Consider the following 15,083-nt stretch of genomic DNA (forward strand, 5'->3'; position numbering starts at 1 on the left):
TCTGGATTGGGATGCTGAGTCCTGCAGCCATGTCGTTTGAGGAGTTCCAGAAAAGCTGGCTGTGGAAGCAGGGGGAATACGCTGACATATGGAGAAGAAGGGAACCCAGAACTGGCAAAGCCAGAGTGGCAATCAGAGTGAACTTCATTCTCTCGCATCTGATCTTGTGTAGGACACGTGGCAGAAGCTCCAGGGGGGAAAATGCATAATTGATCTGGTCTGACCTGCAGAGGACTAGGGCATCACCTTGGGAAAGGTCACTGAGCCCCCCTCTCCCTCAGAGGAATATTGGGTGCATTTGCTGTTGGCGTGGGAGGTGAAGATGTCCCTGGTCAGAATCCCACAGTACTTAAAAATGTTGGTGACCACGGTGTCGTGGAGCTCCCATTTGTGATCAGTCATGAATTTCCTGCTGAGAGAGTTCGCAATTATGTTCTGAGTTCCGGAAAGGTATGCTGCTGACAATGGGATCTTTGAGCAATGCACCAGTCCCAAAGATTAACTGCCTCCATACAAAGCGTCTGTGACCTCATGCTCCCTTGTTTGTTGATTTAGTAAACAGTGATAGTGTTGTCTGACATGATGAGAACATGACAGGAATGAATGAATGTGAGAAATGCACAACATGCTCTCCGCCCCGCCCAAAGTTCTTGGATGTTGATGGGCATCCAGGATTCCCGAGTAGTCCAAGACTCCTGAGTCATGTGCTCGCCCATGTGGGACCCCATCCGACAAGTAACACATCTGCGGTGATAGTCATGCTTGGAGGATGGAAGGAATGGCATTCCGGTTCAGACCTGACCTGGATCCGTCCACCACTAGAGGGAGGAGAGAAGCTCTTGGGGAACTGTCAGTAGAAAGTCCATGATGTAGTTCATGGGAGAATAGGTCCTCTGGAGCCACAGCTGTAGGCAACAAAAGTGGAAACAAGCTCAGGCAGTAATGGATGTACAAATCACCATGTGGCCAAGAAGAGAAAGGCAAGTCCTGGCCAGAAGAGAAGGACTGGAAATTGAAGTGGAAATCAGCTCTTGTAGGGCCTGGAACCTGTCCTCTGGGATGTGGGGACATGCTGATATTGCATTGATACAGACCCCAATGAATTCTAGGGACTGTGTGGAATCCAATTGATTTTTTGATGTTTACACTCACCGCCAGGAAGGAGTGGAGTGTAAGCAGCATGGAGGTCAAGGAATGACCCTCCCCTTTGGCTGCTAGCAGCACGATCAAATCATCAAGGGAATATAGAGACCCCTTGGTGGTGGAGGTGGTCCACCGCTCCTGAGAAAACTTTGGTGAAGACTTGTGAAGCAGTGGTGAGTCCAAAAGGTAGAACCTTGAATCTCAGGAAACGTCTGTGGGTAAGATGGATATCCATGTGGAAGTAAGCCTCCTGCATATTGAGAGCTGTAAAATACATGCCTCTTTCTAACAAAGGAACGATGGCTGCTAGGGTGACCATATGAAACTTTGGCTTGAGTATGAAGCAGTTGAGATGATGGAAGTCTAAGATCAGTCTCCACATGCCCCTCTTGGGGACTAGAAAATAGGTGGAATAGAACACTGCACCCTGATAGGTCATAGAAACAGGTTCCATCGCTCTTCTTTGCAGGAGAGGGTCCACTTCTAGGTCGAGTAAGACTTGCACTTGGTTGCTGGTGTGTAGATACCCAGTGATTGCAGAGCGGCTCTGGAGCCTTGGATGGAATGGAGGGAATCATCTGTCTTCTGACTGAAGAGATGAGACCCATCGAAAGGGAGGTCTTCTAGTGGTGTTCTGGACTTCCCTTGGGAAACCTGACGAATGCAGCCATGACTCCCTCCACACAACGATCCCCGAAGCCATAGTGCGCGAAGTAGTGTCTGCCATGTCCACCGTGGCCTGGAGCGTCATCCTTCAACTAGTTTCCCCTCCTGTAGGATAGCCTGGAAGCAGGCTTGATCCTGCTGGGGAAGTTTGTCTGCGAAGTCCCACCAACTTGCCGTAGGTGGGGAAGTTGTATTTAGCGAACAGAGCCAAGTACTTGGAAATGCGAAATTGGAGGCTGGCAGAAAAGAATACCTTCTGACACAAAATGTCCAGTTGCTTGCCCTCATTATCTGCTGGGGTGGAGCGTCAGCATTGCTGCCGGGCCCGCTCTGTCACTGCCTGTATGATGAGGAAATTGGATGGGCGGGATGAGAAAACAGAAAAATCAGACCCCTTTGCAGGTACACAATACCTCTTCTCCGCCCCTTGGGGCTAGGTGTGTAAGTGGCTGGAGTGTGCCAGACAGTCCAGGCCAGTTGAAGAACAGTATCACTGATTGGTAGAGCCATTCTGGCAAGAATCAAGGCGTGTAAGATATCAGACAGCTGGTGCTGTTTGTTCTGTACAGTGGAATGTGGAGGGTATTAGCCACCCTATGTAACAGTTCTTGGAACTGACAGTAATCATCCAGGGGCGAGGAGGGAGACAAAGACACTACAGCATGTGGAGATGAAGGGAACTGCTCTGGTTCCAGCGGTACTGTCAGAGTTGGACTAAGAGGAGCACCTGCCAATATTGGTTCAGAATGCCTACTCGATGGCGGTCAAAGAGGTGAGGTAGGGAACGCCTCTCGAGTGGAGTGGGAAGGTTCCAAAGGCAGATACCAAGGCCACAATACCCAGTACGGCCAACCAGGCAGATCCGTTGGTGTGGAGGGCTCCAAAGAGCAGGGTACCAATGGTTCCGTTGCTAGGGAAAGGGAGGGTACGGCCATTGAGTCTGCGGAACCTTAGGGTAGTCATACTTGTTATGGAAGGGGCAGATCCTGCACTCCATCCAAGTCCTCCAATACCAAAAAATCAAAGTCCAGTTCGAATGGCGGTGCCCTCGGAACTGGTGGATCCACAGGAGCCATAGGGGAATGGGCGGGAACATGACCTGAAGGAGGAAAGTCTAATGTAGGAGAGCGTACCCCCCAGAGGAAGACAGCACTTGAAGACATGGAGACCTCGCCTCCCCCAAGGACAAGAGTTCAAGAGGCTCAGGGGAGGACTCAAGTCTCCATGGTGCCCGTGGTACATGATCTGCTGTTGGAACTGGAGCCAGAAAGGGGGACTGCCTCAGTACCAAAGGTTCCCTTGACTTCAGCGAAGAAAGGGCGTATGTGTGGACCAAGAGATGCTACTACTTTCAAAAGCTCCAGCTTCTCACGCATGGCGTGTGCATATAACCCCCAGTGGAATACAAATCGGGACCATAACTTGAAGAACGTACATTATATAGCAATATGTACCACAAGAGTATTTTATTTCTACTCAAGATTCTGTATTGTCTTATTTTAACAAAAAGCATAATGAGTAACAGTCAAATGTAACTTACTTTGATCTTTGGCTCCCCACCAGGCTTGTGACTGACTTGAGGCACATCTGTATCCATGTCAACTTCTGCTTTATCATCAGCTTGTCCAAGAAGAACTTGGGTCCAAGCTCTCAGCCCAGCCTGTAGACGAACTCCTAGTATTCGTTCAATCTAAGGGAGGAAGAAGCCATATTGAAAACAAATACAAAGAAATCTGGCAGAAAGACACTTATATCATGTGTTCTCTCAATAAGATTCCCCCATTGTCAAGAAATCCCTGAAACTTTCAGATACAGCAGGACTCTTAAAAGGATGGAAATTCAGCCTTACACCTTAGAACAGGAGTGGGTTTTTTCTTTAAATAAACACTTTTAAAGCAAAGGAAGTTTATGTCAACATGTTAGACTACTGTTTAGAGTATTTAAAATCTATGTTTTAGGAGAGGACCTAAATGTCAGATTTACTGCCATGTTGTCCTAAGAAAGAGACTGCACCTTAGCATTATGATTAGTGTTGTCTGTATTAAGGTGCTGATGTTCACACACATTGGGGAACCTGTTCCCAACCCTGCCATATTCAACCATCCATTAAGCCTTTAGCTATTATCCTGTCAGCTGAAGAGCTAGCAAGTCTTCCCTGGAATCCATTAATTCCAGTCATCGGTAGCTAAGCACTCTTATCTGTCTGCCTAAGAGCCTGCCAAATGTCCTAAATGGCATTTGGTAGAGATATTCAGGAAGTGGCAAATAGATTGGAAATTCTTACTCTGTGTCACTTGAGAGTGGTAGACCACGTTGTTAGTGACAAATTACTTTGCCACTTAACACCTTTGAAGGCTGTTCACTTTGAGTGAAAGACCTACCTCCATATCCAATTTATTGACCCAGATCGGCAAATTGGAATATGAATGAAGATTCAATTCATCCACAGCTTTTTGAACTCTGTTCAAGATTTCTGAAAAAGTCTTATGATCATACATGCAGGTTTCCAAGGATCGAACTTCCAGGTCTATTTTTTCTTCAATAATGAGCAGATCATCCACCTAAGGGAAAATTTAATGTTAGTACTTTGCTGATATCAATCTGCCATGTTGGTGAAAGTGATAAAACATCCCTCTCTCACAAACAGAGCTACCTCCATTCTTGCGAGGGGGCAAGTCATTACTCTATTTTCATTCACTGAAGTCTCTGGGAACTTGCCTGATAATGGAGATGTCAGAATTAGACTAAGTTAGCACAAAGATTTGGCTAATTCCCTTAATCTAAAAGGGAGATACTTTTTAAAAACCTGCATGCATGTTTCTCAGTAACTGATGCTATACTAGAATATAAAGCATTAATACAAAGTGTGTTCGTGTTATAATCATGAACTGAAAAGTTTCAGTAGCTACTTTACTAAATTAGCATTTTTTATAAGATATGGTTTCTCTACCATCCCTGAAAAAGAACATTTGCCACATTACCAGGTAATAATCTGAGAGCATACATCTTGTCAATGGTTTCTCTGTTCAGTGACTTCTTCAATACTATAAGACATTATGCAACTATTGCTTAGATCTCACACAGATTTATTTTCCAAGAGGAAGACAGCTGTGTCCTGAATAGTATACAATCCAAAACTAAACTATTTTGTTGCTAATAAACTCAACTGCCACTGATATGTGCAGAGTCTCACTTAGAAAAAAAGAACATAATCAGTAGAACAAACCTTTTCTTGGAAGCTGAAGACAGTCTCTGCTAGGCGTTGTACATAGGGGTCAAGTTTGTATGACTCCCACACCAGGGCAATACCTTCTCCAATCAAAGCCTGCACTTCCTTCTTTAGACCGGCTATCAGCAGAGAAATAGTGTTACGCTCTTCCACCTTCTCACAAGTACGTTCATACGTACGGACACTTTCAATCAGAGAAATAGCAAAAGGATAGAGCTGGTTTGCTTGGTGAGCTTTGTTGACAATTGCAAGTGGAACACGAAATCCAAACCACTTAAGGTTGCGGACTTCTTTCGAGAGTGTAATTATTTCTGGGAGAAAGTTGACTTTTAGTTTGAGGACATTTCCAGTTCGGCCTCTAACACGAGTGTTTTCAATAGTGAAGATACGGCCACACACACCAAGGTTGCGTTGCTGAACCTTCTTTGCCCAGTCTTCAAATATTTCTTGAGTGTTGAGCTTCATACGGAAGCTGTCTCCATCCTGCTTCAGCTTCTGACCTTCAACATGGTTCTCCCAACCTTTGCCAAGCACATCTTCAACACGCTTCATGTAGGCTGTGAGCTGTTGATCAATCTGTTTGGCCCAGATTATAGACCCAGACATGGGAGGCAAGTCACGAACATGACTCATTTTGCAAGCCTGACTTTGTGGGTATTGTACCTTGAATTTGTCATGAAGAGACTCGATATCATCTTTTACACGCTGGATCAATTGTGTTTGATATTCACGAATAGCACCCCGAATGTGAGGTCTGACAAACAAAGCATTGAATCTGGAGAAGATCCTGAACATTTCATTAGCATTCTTTGCTGTGCCAAGCTGGTCTCGTAGACGAGCAGTTATTCTTGTTTCAACCCTATCAATTCTTTCATCATACCGTTTCATTGCTGCCTCCCAGGCTTCTGTACCTTCTTTAGAAACATCTAAGCCATCTACTTCTTTAACATTCTCATAAGCAAGATTTACTTCTTTAATAGCATTAGCATCTGCAGAATCAAAAAGGACATCTGCTACCTTCATATCCTGGGGTTCAGGTACATCTCCTTGATTCTGCTGGGCAACAGCAGTGACCTGCATAAAGTCACATAGTTTAGTTAACTCTCCAAGACTCACTGATCTAATGGTTTCTTTGTCACACACATGTTGAGAGTATGCATTTTATGTACACACTAAAAAGACACATACAATTAATTTTTTGCACTGTAGTTACAGTTGACTAAATCCTTTGGAACCTAACAGTGCTAATTTGGTTTTGGTAGGGTATTAGTCTGCAAATGAGACGAGGAGAGTATACCTTATGCTGCACAATGTTTAGCAATAATGAGAGATTCTCCGCTTTAAACTTGTACTGTAGTTATTTGCCATATTCAAAAATCAAGGGATCCAAACTTAAAGCAAGTTATTGTATGCAGTATCCATTTTTTCCATCACATGGAAAAACAGGCCAGCATTAGCGTGCTTTTATTCATGGAGTTAAGTAGGACATATATTAGTGTATGTACACTTTAGCCTTATTACTAGCAAAACATGGAAGAATGTAATACCATTCTTCTCATTAATGTCTGCAAGCAAACTGAAAATGATTAACTATCTTTCACTACTGTCAGGGTATAAACACTGAATAATTTAAGAGGACTGCTCCGTTTGGAAAACTAAAGATTATTTATTTAAAAACATGCCCTCAAGGCCTGAAAATAAATCCCTAGATTCTTTTTCCATTTGAAGAGAGATTATAAAGAAAAAAGCATTGCTGTTTGCATGAATACAAAAGTGATAAGTTACAGATTGAATTGGTATTGGTACATTTCTAACGTAGCTGAAAATGGGTCTTTACCACTGTGTCACATATATCAAAACTTTGAAATAACTGTTTAACTTGCTACGGATCCAGCAGAGGAGCTCGCAGCTATGCGAGTGATTATATATTCCTTTCCATGGTGGATTTCGAATGCTTCGAAGAGTTCTACCCAAATCCTAATGGTTATGTTTTGCACCTGTGGTTCCTTTAGTCAGCTGTTTGCAGGGGAACACAAGTATTTTTGCTTTTGTGAGTGACTGTAATGTGACTGGCTTGTGTCTGCATGTAGACTTTCATAAAGAGATGGGAAACTGCTATATCTTTACCAGATGTATAGGCAGTTCCCCTAATTCGAAAGGAGTGGAACTCTACCTGAGGTCTTAAGACTCTCACAATAACTGCTCTCAGCTGCTCATGCTGGCGCCTGAACTTCCTCATTTGATCAAGACGAGCTTGCAGTTTCCTGTGAGCAGGATTGATACGCCACACCATCTTCAGATTCTCTTCTCTCTTTCTCTTCACAATGTCTCTCAGCAACACTTGTAGTTTTTCATATTCATCATCCCAAGTATGGAAGACTTCAAAACATGCAACCATAACCTGAAAGTTTAAGAAACTTGTTTGACTCTCAAACGACATGCTCTCATATTTGCATTCAGTGTGTTACGTTCACGATTACCGCCTTTGACACCCTAGACGTACCTTTTCAAACTCTTCATAGGCAACATGCATCAGTTTTCTGGTTCCCAATACTTTAAGTAGCTGAGAACTCAGGTCTCTTGAAATGGCTTCCACTAGACGCAGTGCCCTTTGAATGGGGTACTTTGTATTTCTGATTTTTCTCAGATGGGTGAATATTGCCACAAGTGCCTGTCTTATTTTGTCCAGTTCAGTAGCAGACAACAAGTCATTCAAAGGAAAGTCTTTCATCAGTGGATTGTAGTCATTTACAGTTTCCAGTGCCTGTTTTAGACCTAAAGACAATACAAGAGAGTTAAATTTAATTGACTTCATTGTGTCAATTCCATCTGGCCAGTTGAAAGACAATATTTTTCACTTCATACAAGGTGAAGCTTTTTGATTGCGATGTTGACGTTTAACTAGTGTAACTATATCACAAGAGCTAAACTTCCACAGAACCTGCTCATTAATCTACAGCACATTGCAATTTCTTACCTGTGTCCGTGTCAAAGCTGACAGTAGCATGAAAACGTTTGCCATGTTTCAAGATATCTAGCGTCAGGAGGACTTCTGGGCTTTCACGCTTCTCCTGAATGCGGTACAGAGCACGTTCCAAGTTCAGCCAGAAACTAATTTCCTGTAAAGCCGTGCCTGACGCAGGATCTCGATCCAGTTTGGTCACCTTAAACACAAATGAAATGTTGAAGAAAGTGACATGCTTTTGTTATGTAACTGTTAATTGTTTTGCACTTCTATTAAAAAACTGCCTCCACACAACTTTAATAGTTCAACATGCCAAAATGGAAAGATCTAGTCTACACTAGCCCACTGCAAGCAATTCACCAACAACTGTAATAGTGGACGTTGCATGCAGCAGCTGTACACAAAAGGTGTAAGTTACAAAAATGTTCCTAGGATAAAAAGAGCCAAATTAAAGTGTTTTCAAAGGTGAGCAAACATATTTCTTTAGGCTTCTGGAGGTACACTGTAGAAGGTGCAAAGCTGTTGTTACCATTGCCAAGTGGAAGGAATCCCGTATCTACTTGGGGTAGACTGAACTCATTTAGACATAGGAGTTGTGGTTGCTTTAAAAAACAAAACAAGTGTAGTTGGTACCTTATCTTCATTTGGTTTTAGTCACCATGAGTTATGCAGAAGGGCACTGACCAAAGACCCAACATAAGCCATGCTCTTTGGGGAACCTGCTGGGTGTACTAAATCAGTCCCAGAATCCAATGACTGCAGGAGCCGGCAATAAAATGAAAGAAGGAAGCTGTGGCCTCATCCTTTGCCTCAGATTATCCATGCAGGAACAGTGACAATTTGGACATGAGAAAGTAAATAGCCACTATTTCATCCTTATTTAGTTTATGCCTGTGTGTGTTGCACCAAGTGGTGTACATGCATCCTATGAAATCTTAATGTATTGCAAACTTATACCTTAAGGATAGAGCAGCCAGCGTTGCTTATGTCTGTCTCAATTATAGCATCCATCTACAAATTATTTCTAGCACTAAAAAAAAAAAAAAAAAAAATCAAGACTTGACACATATATTTCAAGTTAACTAAGTGTCACTGTACAGTAGCCTCTTCAAAATTTATCTTCACCACAACTAGAAAAACTCCACTCCCTCTTGGCAGATAGGTATTGTGCCCAGAGAAGTGAGCCAACTCAGGCAAGGGAGTCAGTGGCTCCTTCTTTTAACTCAGGTAGTCCCAGGCTACCAAGTTCCCTGCCTTCACTGTTTATTTCCCAGCACAGACAGGTTGCCAAGGACACCTGCTTGCTTTCTCTTCACAGACTGATAACACGGTGATTATCAATACATAGTACCACACAGGTCTAAGCAAGCTTACTTCACTCTTTAGGCAAAAATCCCTGGCGAGAAACCACTTAAAAATAAAGTACTAAAAAGCTTATGAGGAACCTAAACCCTAACACGGACTCTGTCAGAAACAGTCCTTCAACCCCTGCACAACCTAGGGGAGTCGATCTGGTTATCAGCTCATCACAGCTTCTCTCAGAACCAGCACACAGCCTCTTGGGGACTTGGTAAGCAAGTTCTTCCAAGCCTTCCTTAAGGACTGGGGCCCTCATGGACCGAGGTCCTGTCCGCTAGCTGGATCAGGAAGTCATCCTGGGCCAATGTGAACTCACACTATTCATCCAAATGTCTTCTCTTTGCTAGGCTCTCAAGAATCCGGTTTGAACTATATCTGGGGACAGGGATGTGGCTTCAAAGGGTTGATAACCAGAGGAATTACATTACATTACCCCTCCCCTCCTAGTGGAAAACCCCTTAATCTTAAAACTTCACGATCAGGTTCCCCATCAGGGGGTCGGACACAGATGGGACTAGAGCTGAGTCCGAAGGAGCAAGAGGACCATGAGAGACAGCAAGAGCCTGAGAAACACCTGCAGGAGAAGCAGAAGCAGCATGAACTGGCGGTGGTGGAGCGGAGAGGCATAAGGGACTTCCCAGGGGTGAGTGGGGATAGACCCTGGGGTGCCAGTTCTGCAGGGAACCTCAATACTAAATTGCTGCCCCTGGTTAAGGAGCGGGGGGATGTGGATGCCCACCTTACTGCCTTCAAGCGGGCTGGTGATTTGAACGAGGGGGGCCCTGCAGAAAAACCCTGGTATCTAGCTCCCTTGCTGGGTCCCAAGGCCATAGACACCATCAGCCAGAAGGGTGGGGTGGTGGACAGGCTTCCATTCCTGACCCCAACCTATATGTCTGCGTGGAGTCTCCTGGGCTCCCTTGGACCCCCAGTGGAAGCGGAAGGTGATGGTCAATGGGGAAGACATTTCTGGGGTGGCGAGACCCTGGGACAGAGAACTGTTGTCAGGCCCCAGGTGGTGCAGCCCCACCAGATGCTGAAGGGTTGTGTGGTGTGGGTGAAGGTCCCAGGGATGAAGCCCCTCGCCCTGCCTATGGCCCAGATCCCTGTGCAGACACAGGAGGGGTTGGGCTGGCTGGTATTTGGGGTTCTCCAAGATATCGGCTGTGAGGCCCTGTTGGGGGATGACTGTGTCTCTTTGGGACAGGATCCAGGCCCTGCTCCTGTAACGGCTGAGGATTTGAATTTGAATCCAGGGAAACAATTGGCTAGGAGGGAAATGGTCAGTGAAAATGCATATGACCTGGCTGGCAGGGAGGTGGAGCTCCAGGGCTCAGGATACCTGCCTGCCTGTAACCAGACCCCTGGGGCTGAGTGGGACAAAGAGATGCTCCCCACCCCCCCTGCACACCGGAGAGGGGGCTCACACGGGCTCTGATGCTGTGACCAAAGCAGCGAGCTGGCTGCTTACCCTCACTGGGACAGCAGGGGCAGCGCTGAGCATGGGGGGAGCCGAGACCCCATCTGAGTGAGGGGACACACAGGCAGGGCAGATTGACTGCCAACCAAGTTTGCCTTGTCCAGACGTGCTGCTGGAAGTGATTCCACGGCAGGGAGGGAGCTACCAGGGACAGGGCTCAGTGGGGCTGTGATCCCAGGCCCAGCCAGTGAGAGGGAACAGGTCCCACTCCCTTCCCCAGCAGCTGAATTCCAGACCGAGCTGCAGAAGGATCCCACCTCGGAGAAGCTGAGGGTGCTGGGCTGCCTCAAGGAGGCAGGACTCACAGTAAAAGCTGGAAAGCACAAGGTGGGGATGGGAGAGGTGTCGTACCTGGGCCACAAGGTGAGGAGCGGCTGCCCAAGCCCAGAGCTGACCAAGGTCAAGGTGGGGGCTCTTAACCAAGAGAGCCCAAATCGCAGCCCTTCAGACTGGAGCACTGGATGAAGACCCAATCCCAGTTTGAACCCCAGGGGCACTAGGGTGGCAAAAGGACACTGGCCGCATAAGCCTTCCCACATGTGGCCTGCGAGTGCCATCGAGCACACCTGACCTATGGGAGGGCGTGAAACTGGAAGGGCCTGGTGTAACTCCCAACAAGGAATGGGAGAGATGCTGGAGCATCCATGGGAACGTTGGTGGGTTCGAACTTCCCCAGGTCACCGGCCAAAGTGATCCCGCTCAGTTTGGTCTCAAAGGGGAGAAGAGATGTGACGAAGTGGGAATGTTCTTAATGTTCTCTCTGAATACTGTGTGTGTGCCTCAGTTTCCCCTATGCAGTTCCTAAGTATCTAGGTGGTGGGATAAGGGTGTGTGATTGTCGCAGAGTCCTAGAGGGCCAGTGTGATGCTGTCTGCACAGAGAATGGCCGACGCCCTGTCTCCTGGCAACTGATGGCCTGGGCCCCTCCTCTGCAAAGGTGCCAACTGAAGGTGTTGGAGAACAAAGATCAGGTGACCTCCTGGCCCGGGAAAGAGACAAAGGCCAGAGGAGGGGCTGGAGAGTTTTAGTTTGGAGCTGGCTGGGGAAATGGAGGGGGGTCAGATGGGGCTCTGGCCTCCCTGGCCCAAAGATGGACCTGACTTAGGGGTCCTGTTCTCTGTACCTACAAGCTCTGTTTTAGACCGTGTTCCTGTAGTCTAATAAACCTCCTGTTTTACCGGCTAGCTGAGAGTCATGTCTGACTGCGGAGTTGGGGTGCAGGGCCCTCTGGCTTCCCCAGGAGCCCCGCCTGTGCGGACTCGCTGTGGGAAGCGCACGGTGTGGAAGGGGATGCTGAATGCTCTGAGGTCAGACCCAGGAAGGTCGAAGCTGTGTAAGCTTCTTGCCCTGGAGACAGTATGCTCACAGAGAGGAGGCTCCCCCAGAGTCCTGACTGGCTTCGTATGGAGTAGTTCCAGAGCATTGCCTGGTGACTCTGACAGTTCAGAACTTTACTTGGAGCAGAGTTGAGTTACTGGGGGAGTAACACTATGGAAATGCAAAGTAAGCTGCCACCCTCACCAAAGCAAAGCATGGGAGCCACTGTGGGGAAGAACTTTTATACATGCTAGTAACAAACATTTTCCCAGACCTGCTCTACTCAGTACCAGCCTTCTGCATCAGTCCCTTCAAAGTTTTTTTAAAATTTCAGTCATTTTTTACTACCTGAATGGAAAGACACAAAATTAGCCAGCATTTTATTAGTAACAATTTTCTTGAAGGCAAAGAACCTGAGCCAGGTTCTTAGCTGTACACTGGTGTAGCTCAATTTACACTGTCTGAGAATCTGGCCCTATGTTTAGAGTTTCCTGCATAGAGTAAGATTTTACAACACAGTTAATAGGCCAACAGCAAAAGAGGAGGCTTTCACACCCTTAAAGAATGACACAGGAGTTTCTACCATGTAGTCTGACATTTAGTTCTGCAATTTTACCTTTTGTATTTCTCTAATCCATCGGTTAACTCCAGACTGTAGCTGGTTGAGAAAAGTTGGGTCCTCAACCTTGTCACCAAAGTCAGTAACCTTTGGCTTTTCTCCACGCTCATAACATTGCTTGGCAACATTAGTAATAATTGGATGAATTGGCAAACTGATCTCTGGAATTTCAATATTCTGCTGCAAATGCAGCAGTCCCATTTCAAGTTCTGCAATTTTTTTCTCAACTGATGGAGCCATTTTATCACCATCCCTGGGGGAAAAAACATCATCAAATGAAAAGCTAGACCAATGGCATACATAAATTGCATGCACTTGGGTTCATGTAACTTGAATTACATCCCCAACAGCTTTAAGTTAATTTTAACAGGAAATGAGGTGTTTCAAATCCTATTTACCTCAGCCCCACATTCTTTTTGATCCATTTTTCATTAGTACTGAAAATTTATTATTTGCATTTAACAGAATTACCTGTCTGCTTTGCCAGACTCTCTGATAAAGGACTTAAAAAAGGGAGCAACAGCATTGCTAATGAAAGAATGTAATGTTTCATAAGGAGAATCTTCACTAAGAGTAAGCACTCTCAGTTGGGAGGACACTGGTTTGTCAGCATCGATCACTGGTGTACGCTTAATGAATGCCAAACTGTGGAGCAAAGAAAAAAGTTAGTTAACCATAAGACATTTAATTCCAGAATACAGTAAATTGCAGTAGCTCTAGTATACCACAAAATTAGGTGGTGTATATCAGACGTTACATGCTAGCGTGCTTTACTGGATACACTTTTGAAAGTGTGAGAGCAAAACTTGTGCTAATGCTTTAAAACTATTACTAGTAGCTGAATGTATTAGGTTTTTATATTAATCCATTTTAGACTGACAGAAAACTAAAAGCAATCAAGTCTATAATCATGATAATTGAAAGCACACCATTTTCTGGTGTAAGATTGCTTCTTAAATATTTTAGCTTCACAGAGACAAATGTGTGCTAGGGCTAGACAATGACAAGAAACAAATATGCAAGCATATGAGAGAGAGCGCGAGAGCACGCTGTTGTGAAGCTAGATGTTTTTAGAGCACTTTGAACATCAAAAGCACTACATAAACTCTATATATACTATATGTGCGTTGGCCTAAGGTTTATAGGACTAGCTTTTCCTAGTCCTAAAACATTCATATCAGATTTCAGTAAGACTGCACTCACCTGTTTGACTTTAGCCCATAATGAATGTCAGTATTAATGCTATACGATATGATTTCTTTTTCCTCTTCTTCTTCTTCATCACTCACATCCTCTGCAAACAGAATTTGATATATTAAAAACCTCTAACATACACTTAAAAGCCTATTAACCCATCCCTCTCCACCACATCTACCTCACACCTACTCGTGCAGGAGCTCATTTGTACCCATCTCTCATTTAGGTTTGAAACTTTACACAAAGTGCCGCATGCCATACAGCTAAAGTTATAGTTTTAGGGGTTTGAGATATTATCTATAAACTGGTGAAGCCTTGTTACTTAGCTTGAGAATTGTACAATCAATCTTTGATTTTTAATCAGCATTTCCAAAGCAACTAAATTAAAATCATACCCAGCTTGATTTCATTTGTTGTCAGCAAAGTTGGATAGAACATACCAAAATATCTTTTCATTTGTACTAAGCCATGACTTAGAACCCAGAAATGCATGACTTCTCAAGACAGAGGTTTTTATGGCTTTATTACAAGAGATTAGTTACTTTAGGATCACTACTGCTCCCCTTTTTCTAGGCTGCCTCCTGTATGAATTGCTGTAGTGAAAGCAAATTACAAGCCAACTCCTTACATGCTGATTTCAAGAGAGAGATTTGCAGAGTTTCCCCACAATACAAAGCCTGAGTTACGGCTTGTTAAAACTACACAACGTTTTGTTATCTCAGTATGCTTAAAGACCTGCAAAAACATGCCACAAGATCGTCAATTTAATTCCTTTTCATATCTTGCCTTGATATTTTTCAAAGACTTCAAATTATATTAAGGAAAAGAGGAGATTAAAAGTACAAAGTGTAAGAGAAAATGACTGTTTCCCTAACTTAGCTAGTGAGTCACAAGGTGATGTAATCACGGTGCATGCTTAGGGTGAGCAGACGGCAAATGTGAAAAATCAGGACGGGGATAGGGAGTAATAGGAGCCTATATAAGAAAAAGACCCCAAAATCGGGACTGTCCTTATAAAATCGGGACATCTGGTCACCCTATGCATGCTGGCACTTCTGTAGTGAAACCACTGCAATGCAGCACAAAGCTATCTCCATCTGAGGAAGAC

The 15,083-nt window shown here is 44.7% G+C and overlaps 1 protein-coding gene across 1 annotated transcript; it reads right to left on the reverse strand.

Annotated features, from left to right (window-relative positions):
* Window positions 1-3,349: 3,349 nt before the first annotated feature.
* Window positions 3,350-14,072, reverse strand: LOC112125268 (cytoplasmic dynein 1 heavy chain 1-like; the record flags this gene model as incomplete). The annotated part of the gene is made up of 9 exons (XM_026663220.1): window positions 3,350-3,499; window positions 4,191-4,370; window positions 5,036-6,112; window positions 7,212-7,439; window positions 7,542-7,813; window positions 8,016-8,202; window positions 12,776-13,031; window positions 13,250-13,423; window positions 13,982-14,072. Coding segments are annotated over 9 exons (2,615 nt in total), but the record flags the coding sequence as incomplete, so codon positions are not given.
* Between the last annotated feature and the right edge of the window lie 1,011 nt (window positions 14,073-15,083).

The sequence above is a fragment of the Terrapene carolina genome, unplaced genomic scaffold, assembly GCF_002925995.2.
Source record: "Terrapene carolina triunguis isolate 2854851 unplaced genomic scaffold, T_m_triunguis-2.0 Scaffold32916, whole genome shotgun sequence".
In the NCBI taxonomy this organism is placed as follows: Eukaryota; Metazoa; Chordata; order Testudines; family Emydidae; genus Terrapene; species Terrapene triunguis.